Consider the following 13,650-nt stretch of genomic DNA (forward strand, 5'->3'; position numbering starts at 1 on the left):
TATTTTTGGCAAATATAAAAGCCTTTTCACACCAAAAGTGAAATGAATAAGCCTCAGGCTGAAGGGAAAGTCAATTTACGTCCGTACAGTAGAATGCAGAAGAAGAAATTTCAACACTTCAGCAATAAAGCAAGAGTAATTTGTGCTTATTAGTACGGTTGAACTGGATCATCGAAGGTCAGAAGCAAAGACATTGGTTAATAGAAGGGTATTAAATACATAAATGATATTTGTGTTGTTTAACATTTAATTATTGCAGGTTTGCGTCATATTCTGAGTTGCATTATTTTGATTCATTTTGAGGAATACTGAATCTGTGGGTTTTTTTTAGATTAATTAATGCATATTCATATTTATTTTAGAACTACAGTAACATCTTTAGATTTCTCTCAACATGGGGACAGGAGAGCTGTCAATCCATAAATTGGAAAAAAAAAAGTAACTTGCATTACGTATTTGAAAAAGTAACTCGGATATTCTCTTGTAACTTAAAAAGTAATGCGTTACTTTACTAGTTAACTTGAAAAAAAGTAATCTGATTATGTAACTCGCGTTACTTGTAATGCGTTACCCCCAACACTGTGTGTAATCATAGTAACATCTAAAAAAAAATAAAATAATTTTTACTATAGAAAAGTTCAAATGTATTTAAAAGTGTGACTGGCCAAATTGACTTGGCTTGGTAATATGTGATCATGTAATCAATAAACAAGTAACTGTAGTCTGATTCTGAGTATTTTAAAATGTAATTGAATCTAATTACAAGTACTTAATTTTTAGAATCTGATTATGTAATCCAGATGACATGTAATCAGTTATTACCCAGCTCTGTTTACACCTGTGCTGTGCTGCGTAATCTATAGTCATGCCACAGTAAACTCTCTTGTCCAATCATCAGGCGCACTACCCAGCCAGTTGCAGTCACATGTCTCAGTGGATGGATGATGGAGGCTTTTACGAGGGAATGAGTATGGAAGCACAGAGTAAACATCTGGCCAAACTTATATCCAAACGATGTCCCAGCTGCCAGGCCCAGATTGAGAAAAACGAGGGTTGCTTGCAGTGAGTGTAAATGCACAAATGCCTCACATTTATTATTAAATTGAAGAACTATGTAACAGTTAACTTTAATACTAAATACATGCCTTATGTCTTTTTCTCTGTGTAGTATGACGTGTGCCAAATGTAATCATGGATTTTGCTGGAGATGTCTGAAGCCATGGAAGCCAACACATAAAGATTATTACAACTGCTCAGCCATGGTAAGTGTCTTAAGACGATGCGGTGGCTTCTGTGAGAAATCACCCTTGAGGTTTTGATGCCAGAAGATAGACTTTATTATCAGAGTTAATGAAGCCGAGAGAATCTATAGAGTCTGTGTCTGCACACTCTTTCATACAGTTTTCCATATGCTCTACTCCAGTGCATGTTCAATACGTGTGGTTATTGTTTATCAGCTTTTTCCCCTTTTTTGGCTGACTCCAGTCTGTTTTCAGGAAGTAGACAGGAGGCCTAAATTTATATTAAGTGGAAAAGGGGGTCTCATATATTTTGTCTAATGTCAAAATACGCTATACCATATACTTTTATAATGGCAGCACATTTCGTTCTCTATACACACACAAGCAAATACATGATTATAATAGTAGAATAACGTGATAAATGAATGGCTACATTCACATTGATAATACTTGATTAATTCATATTTTGATTAATACAAATCTTCCACAAAGACCGTTTGCAATATGATCCTATTTCCAACACTTTCATTCACTGAACACAAGGATGAATGATTTTCAGTTTATATGCACTAACACAAATGCAATAAACGGCAATATTTGCCTGCCTGTTTTAATTGAAATGTAATACACAAAAAGGGACACACAAGACTTTCATAAACATGCAGATTTCCGAAAGACCGTTTTATGCCAATTTTACACTGATTTTAAATAATTGAGTATTGGGATTTGTAAATATTCAAACTTTTTTTTGCCCAGCGCTAAAAGTCCTGTAAATTAATATGCAATCGCAGGTCAGCAAAGCTGCAAGGCAAGAGAAGAAATTCCAAGACTACAATGAGAGATGCACATTTCATAACCAAGCCAAGGTTTTATTTAGGTTTATGCTACAGTTTCTTTAACTTACGAAATTGTAACTTCGTCCTTGGCTGATGAGGGTACTTTAAGTTCAGTGAAGGATCTTAATTGTTACATTGTAGAGGTATTATCTTTTTGAAACTGTTCATAGTTTTGTTATTAACAACTTACATTTTTGGTCAAAAATTGAAGGAGGGATGTGTAAACATTAAGAAAGCTTTTTTTTTTTATCTGGTCATAGGTGTCGGCATTGTGTATTTAGTTTGAATACCAAAAGTACTTGCCTTTATTCCATTTTAAATTCCTTTAAATGCCTTCATATATGATGTTAAGTTGGTTGATCGCCATTTGAATGATTGTAAGCATTTGGAAATATTTGCAACGATTTTGAAAAGAAAAAAAATTGAAACATTTGCATCCGTGTTTAAGGGCTGCATGAAAAATGACCAGTCTGTCAGACAACAGTCCATGACGAGGATGGTGCTTCAGTGACCTGCTGGTTGTGTCAGGCACCAGAATCCTACAAACTTAAACCTTTTACTTTGTCCTGTCTCATTAAGATGTAATGGCAATAAATATTTGAAAGTATTGTAGCTCGTCGCATTAAGCAAAACATACCTTAATCGCTTAGTTCAGTTTCTTCCGCAAAAAAAAAAAAAAAGTTTAATTTTTTTGGACATGTTTGTTCACTTGTATAGAGATGGGGATATAAAATATCTTCAAAAGTCCAGTTTTAAATTGAGATACCTATATATTCATATCCTGTCCATCTCCTGAAATGTTTTCTCTGTTCAACTTAAAAGTTGCTCAACTTCAGCTCACAAAATAAATGCTTTTCTTCCAATTGTTTTTTTTTTTGTCTTTTTGTTTGCATCCGTGTGCAACAGTAGCCAAAGAAAAGCTCCCTAAAGTCTTTTTTTTCGCACTTTATTTTCATGTTAGGAAGTATGCTTTGTGAATGTCCCTTTAGTAGTTCAACGTTCAAAACCGGTTCGTTTTATACCATTTTATATTTTTCATTGGCGTTTCCATTCTTCTCAATGCCAGTTGCTCGGTTGCCACAGGACCCCCAGAAGTATGAGATTTGGAGTGTGCCATCATTGCCATAGGCACAAGTTCTGCTACAAAGTTGTTGTTTTTGTGCCAATTACCCAAGCTGTAAATGTCACCAATCACTGTGGAGCTGCAGAATGTAGGTGCATCCCAATCCACATACTTGATGCACTCTTTTATGCCATTTTTAGTATAAATTGTAAAAAAAAAAAAAGTATGGCATTTTGGACACTTGATGCACTCAACGGTTGCAGCTTTCCTCATGTACCGGAGAAGGAAGGGCTATAAAAGATGCCCGATACTGGAAGAAAAAAAGAACTACAAAGTTTACATGCTAGACAGTAGAGTACATCATGCATAATTGCTTAGGGTGTCATTTGAGACACAACACTCATTTTGCAACTCCTGCAAGCAGTCAATTTTTATTTTAAATCATTAACTTAAAACAATTTTTAAATGGACAAATTAATAACATCTAAAAGTAAACTAGTTAATTTGTGTTTTAAAGTGCTGCAAATAAAGCAGTGAGGTGAAGAGTGAATGGGTGTTTCTGGCGATTTTCAAGGAAGCCTCTTCGTATCTATATATTATTAATAGCTGAATAATATTATACAGAGACTCTGCAATGAGATTTTTGTGAGGATTTTGTAAACAGTGAGTGGTCATGTGAAAGTCCACGCACTGGTCCGATCCATGAATTGAAAGAATTTTAATTAAATAAGTGCAGTCACGTGACAAAACCAAAAAGATGACAAAATACAGATGCAAGAGAACTGCAACTATGATATACTCTGGAACACCTACAAAAAAAAATATATATATATAAAAAAAAAAAATATAGTCCTGTATCTTCTATGAGCTTAATTAACCTAGATTTTTTCACTCATTTCAGGACAAGTAAAATCAAAATTCTTGCAAGGGATCCACACGATCAGTATTAAGTTAGCATACTACTGTGGCAATGAGAGTCTGAAAAAAATAAAAAATAAACACTTCAAATAAGTGGGGGTGAAAAAAATCTAGCAAAGAACATCCTGTAAGATCTAAATTCTTATGTAGCATTTACGGTGGCAGATCCACATGCTTAGCATGAGTTGAAACAGAGACTGAAAAACTTGGTTGCTTTGTTCAGCTGCTTTTGCCATCTGTGGCATTATGACAGAGTGTTTCAGGATGCACCCTAAAACTGTAGCGTTACAACAGAACTGTATTTTTATTAATTACATTTTATGAAAATACCTCACACAACCTGTGGCTCAATCAAGCTCCCCAAACACCAAAGGACACAAATGACGCCCAAACCCCAACTAAACCACATCCGCTCAAGTTAAATGAAGGCCAAACTAGTCAAAGAACCAAACTAAAAGGGTTCAGATGCTTTGAAAGTTTATTTACTCAATATACACACGCACAATTTTACATACTTAATACTCCTCTTCATCCTCCCCACAGTCCTCAGTGGAATCAGCACCAACCTCCTCATAGTCCTTCTCCAGGGCAGCCATGTCCTCTCGCGCCTCCGAGAACTCTCCTTCCTCCATCCCTTCACCCACGTACCAGTGCACAAAAGCCCTCTTTGCATACATCAGGTCAAACTTGTGGTCCAGGCGGCCCCACGCCTCTGCAATGGCAGTGGTGTTGCTCAGCATGCAGACGGCCCTCTGCACCTTGGCCAGATCCCCTCCTGGGACAACGGTGGGCGGCTGGTAGTTGATGCCAACCTTAAAACCCGTGGGACACCAGTCTACGAACTGTATGGAGCGGCGCGTCTTGATGTTGGCTATGGCGGCGTTCACGTCTTTCGGAACCACGTCACCACGGTACAGCAAACAGCAGGCCATGTACTTTCCACGGCGAGGGTCGCACTTCACCATCTGGTTTGCTGGCTCAAAACAGGCATTGGTGATTTCTGGTACGGAGAGCTGCTCGTGGTAGGCCTTCTCGGCTGAAATGATGGGAGAGTAGGTGACCAGCGGGAAGTGGATGCGTGGGTATGGGACCAGGTTGGTCTGGAACTCTGTAAGGTCCACATTTAGGGCACCGTCGAAGCGCAGTGATGCGGTGATGGAGGACACGATCTGGGCGATGAGCCGGTTTAGGTTGGTGTAGGAGGGGCGTTCAATATCGAGGTTTCGCTTACAGATGTCAAAGATGGCTTCGTTATCCACCATGAAGGAGCAGTCGGAGTGCTCCAGAGTAGTGTGGGTAGTAAGGATCGAGTTGTAGGGCTCCACCACTGCAGTGCTGACTTGCGGGGCCGGATATACAGAGAATTCCAACTTTGACTTTTTACCGTAGTCGACGGACAGTCGCTCCATCAGTAGAGATGTGAAACCGGAGCCTGTTCCACCACCAAAACTGTGAAAGATCAGGAACCCCTGCAGACCAGTGCACTGGTCCGCCTAGATAGAAATCAGAGGGAAAAGTGAGAGAATTCAGATCCAGCCAGGAATTCTTCATCTAAAGTGGCACATTTTCAGTTCCCCAAAGAACTCCGTGAACAGTTCTTAAGAAAAAATAAACACTTCTTAAAGAACATTAGGGAACCTTCCATGGATGTTAAAAGATTCTTCAGTGAGTTGTAGATGTTAATAAAAGAACCTTTTTTTTGTCTAAGTGTAAACTCACCATTTTGCGCATCCGGTCGAGCACAGAGTCTACGATCTCTTTGCCGATGGTATAGTGACCTCGAGCATAATTATTGGCGGCGTCCTCCTTGCCACTGATGAGCTGCTCGGGATGGTACAGCTGTCGATAGTGTCCAGAACGGATCTCGTCTGCAGGTCAAACATAAGGAATAAGAACATACAGCTTCACCGGAAATACAGGAATAACATTAATTTAATAGAAAGCCTAAATGGTGTTCAGTCTTACCAACAACTGTTGGCTCTAGATCAATGAAAACTGCACGAGGAACGTACTTCCCAGCACCAGTTTCACTGAAGAAAGTGCCAAAAGAGGAGTCGGTCACAGAGCTGCCATCAGCAACAATAGTTCCATCTGGCTGGAAGCGGTGCTCCAAACAATACAGCTCCCAGCAGGAGTTACCCATCTGGATACCTGCTTGACCAATATGTATGGAAATACACTCCCTCTGGTTTGCCCAAGACAAGACACAAGCACACACCAAAGGTCAAAACGGCAGTAAAGTGCCAAAATAATAACACCAAAAATCCAGTGAAAATTACCATCAGTAACCTCACCATTTTACTCAAGTACCACAGCAAGCAGGAATTAAATCAAAGCCTTTAAACCCTAGAAAAATAAAAGACACGCATTCAAGCCAACCTTATCGCCTAAAGTTATGAACCTTTCTGAAACAAACTAGCTCACCTCCACAGCAACACCAAGCCACTCACCTGATCTTGATTTATACTGGCCTCAAATTAGAAGGGTGTGGCTCTTAATGAACTCTACCTGAGAAAACAAGTAGCCCTGCGGATTCAAAACAAGTCTTTATTCCTGTTAAAAACAAAGTTGGTTGTACAAGCAGATCCTAAAAAGGGCTTGCTTAATTTAATAGTTAGGCTACTTGTGTTTGTGTTTTGCAAGATTAAAATATGATCACAAACTCTCACTCTCACAAACAGGTTAACGTGGGTGAGTCTGAAATGACATGAATGAATCCAAGACCACCAATCATTAAAGCTTCCGATCATCCCAGCAGTGGTCACTTACTGTAGTAATAATGTGTGTGTGTGTGTGTGTGTGTGTGTGTGTGTGTGTGTACCTACTTAACTCATTAAAGCTTCCGATCATCCCAGCAGGGGTCACTTACTGTAGTAATAATGTGTGTGTGTGTGTGTGTGTGTGTGTGTGTACCTACTTAACCATATTTTGGGGACAAATTTGTACCCAAAAGTGAGCAAAACCTGACAAATCGCCAAAAACCTCCATCTGGGGATGTCCTCGTTTGTAAAACTGGTATAAAAATAAAGTAAACAAAGTTTTTTTTTTAATTGTAGAAAGGCAGAAAGTTTTCTGTGAGGGTTAGGGGTGGGTTTAGGTTAAAAAGTGTATAACTATCTGTATATAAAAACAATAGAAGTCTATGTAATGTCCCCATTTAGATAGCTAAGTAAACGTGTGTGTGTGTGTGTGTGTGTGTATACACACACACATAACTTTATTGTCATGTCACTGAATTATCTATTATGAAATATCTATTAGTGAATTATCTACATTTTTATTTTTATTAAATAAATATTTATAAATATGTTATATTTTATCCTACATTCTTCTATATTTATTTATGAATGAACATAGCAGACACCAGACAACATTACATAAAAAACAGGCACCGTGCTACTTTAAAAAAAAAATTTTTTATTGCAAACAATTCAGAGATGACATTAATGAAATACAACTTTGCATACATTACACATAATGTATCAACAATACATCCAATGTCATCTGAACATATAGAAGAGAAAAGAAGAAAAAAAAGTTGACAATGACTGTTAAAAGAGAAAGATGCATTTAAATAGCTTTTTTATGAACATAAAGAAAGGCAGGAACAGAACAAATAAAGAAAAGAGGATTTAAAAAACAAAACAACAACAAAAAAAAGCAAGTATTAATCACGGTACATGAAAGATCTCATCATATCTCTTCAAAAAAGAAATACTTTTTTTGTTATTAATTACTCTTAGTGATTTAGTGACGTCACAAAATTTCGACACAAAAGCATTACAAGGGTATATATTATGCACAATTTTAAAATGCACTTCTTTCACTTTATTGGGTATACAGTATTTATATGGTAATAATCAGTGTTGGGGAAAGTTACTTTTAAAAGTAATGCATTACAATATTGCGTTTAATCTGATTACGTAACTCACGTTACTTGTAATGCGTTACCCCCAATACTGCTGATAACCAAGTTTTCCTCCATTGAATGTTATCTATTTTAGAACCCCCCAAAAACTTCCCTTTTGGAGAAACTGAGTTTCGAGATTGAGAAAGTTGACGAATAAATATATTATTACATTCTTTACTTAAAAGCCAAACACCTCCCAAACATAACTGTGAAAGCTGTTTTGAGCATGACCCATGGGTGAGGGAAGCTTTCATCAGACAGACATATGAATCCATCAGGAATCGTCTTTAGAACAGAGTTCAATTCTTTAAACGGAACGGGAAATTGATGGATATATTCATAAAACATTCATAAGATAACAAATCACCATTAGAGTTGAATAGTTCAGCAACAACATGTATGTTTTTATTAAACCATTTATCAAAAAAGACTGATCTATTTCTAATTTTAATATCCAAATTATTCCATAAGATGGTTTTGTGGGGGGAAAAGTTGTTTCCAGGCTAACAAAGCTTGTTGATGAAATCTAGCCAGTGGAGCAATTGCATTTCCTCAAAAAAAGAAAGGCCACCTACCCTATTAAATATATTATTAGGAATAAAATACCACATCTGACCCAAGCAAACATCTTTTTAACCAATTAATTTTAAATGTATGTTAGTATCATCAAAATTCAGGACTTCAAGACCCCCCATCGCTCCTTTTGTTTGCTAAAACATACCTCTTCAATTTGTGAGATTTATTACTCCAAATAAAATCAAGAAAAATCGTATCTATATTTTTGGAGGTGTGATTATCTACAGCTAAAGACAGGGAAGGGTACACAAATCTGGATAATCCTTCTGTTTTGGATAAGAAAACACTTTTTGTGCACTCTTATTTTGAACCTATTGCGTCATTTCCGCTGGCCATTTGGCTGTCTTCGACGCTTGTGTTGTTGCTGAGTTAAGTTCGTGCAGTGGACCTTCGCGTTAAGCGTTAGTTTGCGGCAAGTGAGTCTCTCACAGCTCAAATCAAATGTATTCTAACAGTTGTATTATTATTGTATTGTTTGTGTTGGTGTGACGTAAACGGTTCTCTATCTGCGTGGTTGCACGCGCAGCGAAATCGCCGTTCACTGCTGTACGTTACTGACCAGTAGCCGCAAACTTTTGGGAGATGGGGAAAAACCGCAAGCGTTTGAAAGGAAAGGGAGCAGCACAAGCTCCAGGACCTGGACCACAACATGGCATGCGGCCCACAGCGCCTCCTCAACCCAGACCTGCCCCCCCTCACGGCGGGTTCCGCGGTGCTGCTCCCGTCCGCCTGATGGGCCCCCCTGGACAGAGGTTTCCTGCGCCCCATCGCGACTTCGGACCCCAACCCCCCAGAATGATGATGATGGACAACATGGAAGAGGACAGAGGGTTTATGCGTGAGCCGCAGGGATTGATGATGGACGATTTTCCCGACAGACGTGAGTTTCCCCCGTGCTTTGATGGACCTGATCCACATTTCCATCATCATTCAGAGTTTGGGAACAGACCACCAGCACCGCGCTTTTACCGTCCAGAGCTTGACTATGCTCTCCATTCTCCGGAGCTTGATGACAGACCTCCCGACTTCTGCCCGCCCGAGTTTGGAGGAGGACCAGGTTTCCACAGGATGGACCCTGGATTCGACCAAGTGGAGCAGTATGGTCCCGCAGACCCGCATTACATGCCACAAATGGATGTACATGTAAGTACATGTTTTTGTCTCAAGTTGTGGTGGTTTGCAGTAGCGATGTAACGATTAACCGCGAACAGGTTAAAAACCGATTCAAATATGTGACGATTCAAATCGGTTGAGATGCTAAACAAATCGCGATTCAGTTAGGGGTAGGAGTTTATACTGCTGTTTCGGTTTCATGCAGATATTTTTATGTAAGGTTACACAAAACTGAAGTCAAACCATTCTGTTTTTGCTTCAAATTTCGAAATTATACAATCTAATTTAGATTAAAAACTGCTCATGTTGCATGTATGCAGCATCTTTGTTTGGATCATGATTAAATGCAGTGGTTGCCTCTAATTTTAAATGGAAAGAGCACAGACAAAGCCTTATTTTGTTTATATGATGATATATTTATTTTATTTGGGGCTTGTTTTAAAATTTCAATTTAGTTTTGTTATTTACATTTACATTATATTTAAAATTTGTTATTTAGCAGACGCTTTTATCCAAAGCGATTTACAAATGAGGACAATAGAAGCAATCAAAACCAACAAAAGAGCAATGATATACAAGTGCTATATTAGTGTATTATTATTGTGTTATATTTCAATTTGACAAAGAAATGTGGAGCATTTTGTCCAAGCAATAATAAAAGGACACATTTAATTTATAATTTGTCTTAAATCTAATTTTGTAAAAAAAAAAAAATCGCGAATCGAATTGTGAGTTGAGTGAATCGTTACATCCCTAGTTTGCAGTCCTAGTGAGCCATTTGGTCAATTACTTCCAAATAATCAAAGCCAAGTGTTTGGATCAGGAATGGAATTCGATTGTGGTTAACGGTTCCAGTTCTATAACGATTCGTTTTGTGAAATCAATAATTATTGTTGACCCAACAGTTACTGAATGCTGATCATAACACGTAAATCCTAGATAATTAAAATTCTTGCAAAAGTAGCCTATTTAACGGAGCACCTAATGCAGAGGCATAATGCGATTATGTAATTAATTAATTAGTTTAAAATACAACAGCATTCGTAGTGAATCGACAATGAGAGATTCATAAGTATTTTTGATTCGCTAAAAAGAACGCGTTCATACGAGTAATTTGTTCATTGATTCATTTAAAAAGAACCAGATCACATATATCATTAGTTTGGAAATTGCACTGCACCACTCTGTATAAATTATACACCCGTGTCCTACACTGTTATGTCTTTGATTCACTTAAAACCTGCCCCCACTAAAAATAAAATAGGATAAAGAAGTATTAAAAATACTTTTAATGAATCGACCAAAAACCAGGAGTTTGCTGATTGAATCTGTCTGACGAATCCTTCATTCAATGAACTGATTTCGTCAGAAGGATTAATGAATCAATGTCTGGTGACTTGCTGAATTGCGATTTACAGTTATTTTCAGTAATGTTTGTCTCTAAATCTGTTTATGTGTCCATCATTAATGATTGGTTCATATGACAGTGCATAATACAATTAATCCATATATCACTCTTTTGTTATATTTGAAGACTTCTAAAGTCAATATGTTAACTTTGTGTGAAGAACAAAAAAAGGAATATTAAGTATTTAAAAATATTAATATTACAAAATAAATACAAATATTAAAACCATTGATTTGATTTCTTTCCACAAAGCTATTGAATAACTTCAGAAAGAATGGCCTATTACAAAATAGTCACTATTGGTGAAGGAGAAAAATATAATCAAGCTGCAGCAGTGAGTGTAGAAGTATGAATAAAATACTTTTTTTATATATAAAATTAGTCTACCGTGTGATATTTATCTGAAGAGTGCTTTGAAGGATCAAAGTTTATACTGGAACACTGCAAATCATGCTAGCTTATGATTTTGTATGTACATGATAAACTTTGTGTGACATTTGCAACCATATTTATCACAAGATTTCTCTTTTGACCTTTTGATCTTGGTGTGCAAGCCAGTGTTTAGCATATAAAATACTGATTTCTGCTCTGCCCTAAACAATGACACATTCAAGACAAAATTTTGATACTTTCATTGCTTCAGAATAGAGATGCACGATTGCAATTTTTTTGTTAGTGTGACCTGCTGCTACCGATTGTTGCCGATTACGGCAAAATTTTACGCCTATTACGGCGATTTTTTTCTAAGAACTATAATTGACAGCGTCTATAAACAAAAATCTACTTTTTTTCAATGCAAAATTTTTTTTACATAAATGAAATAATTAAACATTACAATTCCCCCAATCTGGACTAGGTTACAGATGTTCTCTCACTTAAATAAAGAGTAAACTCCAAATAAAGTGCTCTCTGACTGGAAAGAGGTATAAATTAGTTGCTGTATATAACAAAACAGATGTCATTTCCCACTATGTTTATAATTTTTTTCCCCCTAACCTAATTAAATGTCATCTTTCACATCAAATTCTTAAATTTGTTTCAATTAATTAAGTTAGAATAATAAGAAACTGTAGAGTTGTTACCATTCAAATGAAATCAGTATCAATAAACACCATCACTGCAGAGTAAACAGAAGCTGCATCTGAACAGGGCTCAACAGTGCGAGCATTTCACGCGCATTTGCGACTAAAAATAGATGTGTGCGAACTGGAAAATGTATTTAGGAGCATGAGTGCGAATTAAGCAGCCAAACCTATAACAAATTTATTACTTTCTTCAATTTATTTATGGAAAAACAGCGATACAGCCTCATATGATTATTGAACTTTAAAAAGGTGACGATTTAATGTAAATAGCGCAGATGAGAAGGCGGAGCGAGTGAAGGAGACGCGCTGAATGAAAGCGAACATTCGGCACTAGAGGGCGCTGCCGGAGGCAGAAATGCAGTCTTTACCCTGGTAACCCTGTAAACAAAGCAGCTGCGCTACTTTCTGTTTCAAACAGTCATTTAGATATTTATATTCGCTTTAGTCTTCACCATAGCACCAAATATTTAATATTTAATACTTAAAGACTTAATAAGTTATTTATTTTATTTTAATCTAACCTAAAACATGGCCTATTATTATTATTGTTCGTGATGAGTGAGTCATTAAGTGAGTAAGTCATTAAGTCATTCATTCAGCCGATTCCTTCAAACGGCTGATTCATTCAGAAACGAGGCAAGTGACTGTAGTGCTGGGCGGTATGACCAAAAATTTATATCACGGTATTTTTCAAAATTATATCGGTTTCACGGTACATGACGGTATTTTTTTTTTTTCATGCATGACCGGGTGTTAACCATATTTTCTACTGATTGAGAGAGGATTCGTTCAAAAACGTGGATTCATTCAGTAACGAAACACACGCTGTTTTGCTCGGAGACACACAACAGTTCTGCTGTGTCTTTGATTGGAAATATTTTGGATTGTGAAATCGAGCAAAAACAGACAATATTGTGTCTAAAATGTAAGTCAATTAATTTAAACTTTTTGTTTAACTACTGTATAAAATCTGTCACATTGCAGTCATGTTGATATTCAGGGAAACTTGCTTACCTGTATCATATATTATAAAAAAAATATATATTTTTTTTTACTGCAGTATGCATTAGGGCTGTGCGATATTGAAGAAAATGCGATATGCGATAACTTGTTAAATAATGCGAAATTCGATATGCAATACGATATTGACTTAAGTGTGTAAAATCAATTAAAATTATATTTTAAAATATTTAAAAATGAAAATTATTTAACCAATATATTTCACATTCTTTCTCGGAAAAGAAAGCATCACTACAACTTCTGAAAGTGACCAGCAGTGTTTTAGCATTACATAAAAAGTAATGTCACAAATCAGAAAATTAAATTTTAACATCAATGTAGGGCTGCACGATTAATCGAAATTAAATCACAGAGGCGATAAATCGCGACTAGACAGAAGCTGCGATTGTCATGCTTATCTTTCAGTGTAGCACGGTTCTGTGATCAGTAGTAAATCTCCATCCGAAGGCCAGAGGGCGCTCTCGTGCTGAAACTCCAAAT

General features: G+C 36.9%; 3 protein-coding genes across 3 annotated transcripts in view; 2 read left to right on the forward strand and 1 right to left on the reverse strand.

The window, feature by feature from the left end:
- The window catches only part of LOC107655624 (cullin-9-like), a 58,329-nt gene extending 54,279 nt beyond the window's left edge, over positions 1-4,050 (forward strand). The window contains exons 35-38 of the mRNA XM_016443190.1: positions 899-1,062; positions 1,169-1,262; positions 2,033-2,107; positions 4,042-4,050. Of these exons, the coding sequence (XP_016298676.1) occupies positions 899-1,062; positions 1,169-1,262; positions 2,033-2,107; positions 4,042-4,050 (342 nt within the window). The remainder of the gene's footprint in view (positions 1-898; positions 1,063-1,168; positions 1,263-2,032; positions 2,108-4,041) is intronic.
- Positions 4,051-4,518: 468 nt separating this feature from the next.
- On the reverse strand, positions 4,519-6,451 carry LOC107655627 (tubulin alpha-8 chain-like). Its single transcript, XM_016443193.1, has 4 exons — positions 6,353-6,451; positions 6,024-6,243; positions 5,778-5,926; positions 4,519-5,551 (listed from the first exon to the last, which is right to left on the reverse strand). Exons 1-4 carry the CDS (start codon positions 6,353-6,355, stop codon positions 4,574-4,576), a joined length of 1,350 nt encoding a protein of 449 aa, XP_016298679.1. The 5' UTR covers positions 6,356-6,451; the 3' UTR covers positions 4,519-4,573.
- A 2,537-nt stretch (positions 6,452-8,988) lies between these two features.
- The window catches only part of LOC107655626 (uncharacterized), a 35,721-nt gene continuing 31,059 nt past the window's right edge, over positions 8,989-13,650 (forward strand). Inside the window, exon 1 of the mRNA XM_016443192.1 lies at positions 8,989-9,687. Within this exon, the coding sequence (XP_016298678.1) occupies positions 9,127-9,687 (561 nt within the window). The 5' untranslated portion in view covers positions 8,989-9,126. The remainder of the gene's footprint in view (positions 9,688-13,650) is intronic.

The sequence above is a fragment of the Sinocyclocheilus anshuiensis genome, unplaced genomic scaffold (genome assembly GCF_001515605.1).
Source record: "Sinocyclocheilus anshuiensis isolate Anshui unplaced genomic scaffold, SAMN03320099.WGS_v1.1 scaffold1506, whole genome shotgun sequence".
Classification (NCBI taxonomy): domain Eukaryota; kingdom Metazoa; phylum Chordata; class Actinopteri; order Cypriniformes; family Cyprinidae; genus Sinocyclocheilus; species Sinocyclocheilus anshuiensis.

Bases quoted from the DNA above. Each gene is read 5' to 3' on its own strand.
- LOC107655627 (XM_016443193.1), bottom strand. The intron at 5,927-6,023 runs GTAAGACTGAAC...TTTGACCTGCAG, and splicing joins TCTAGAGCCAACAGTTGTTG to ACGAGATCCGTTCTGGACAC. The intron at 5,552-5,777 runs GTGAGTTTACAC...ATTTCTATCTAG, and splicing joins TCGACCGGATGCGCAAAATG to GCGGACCAGTGCACTGGTCT.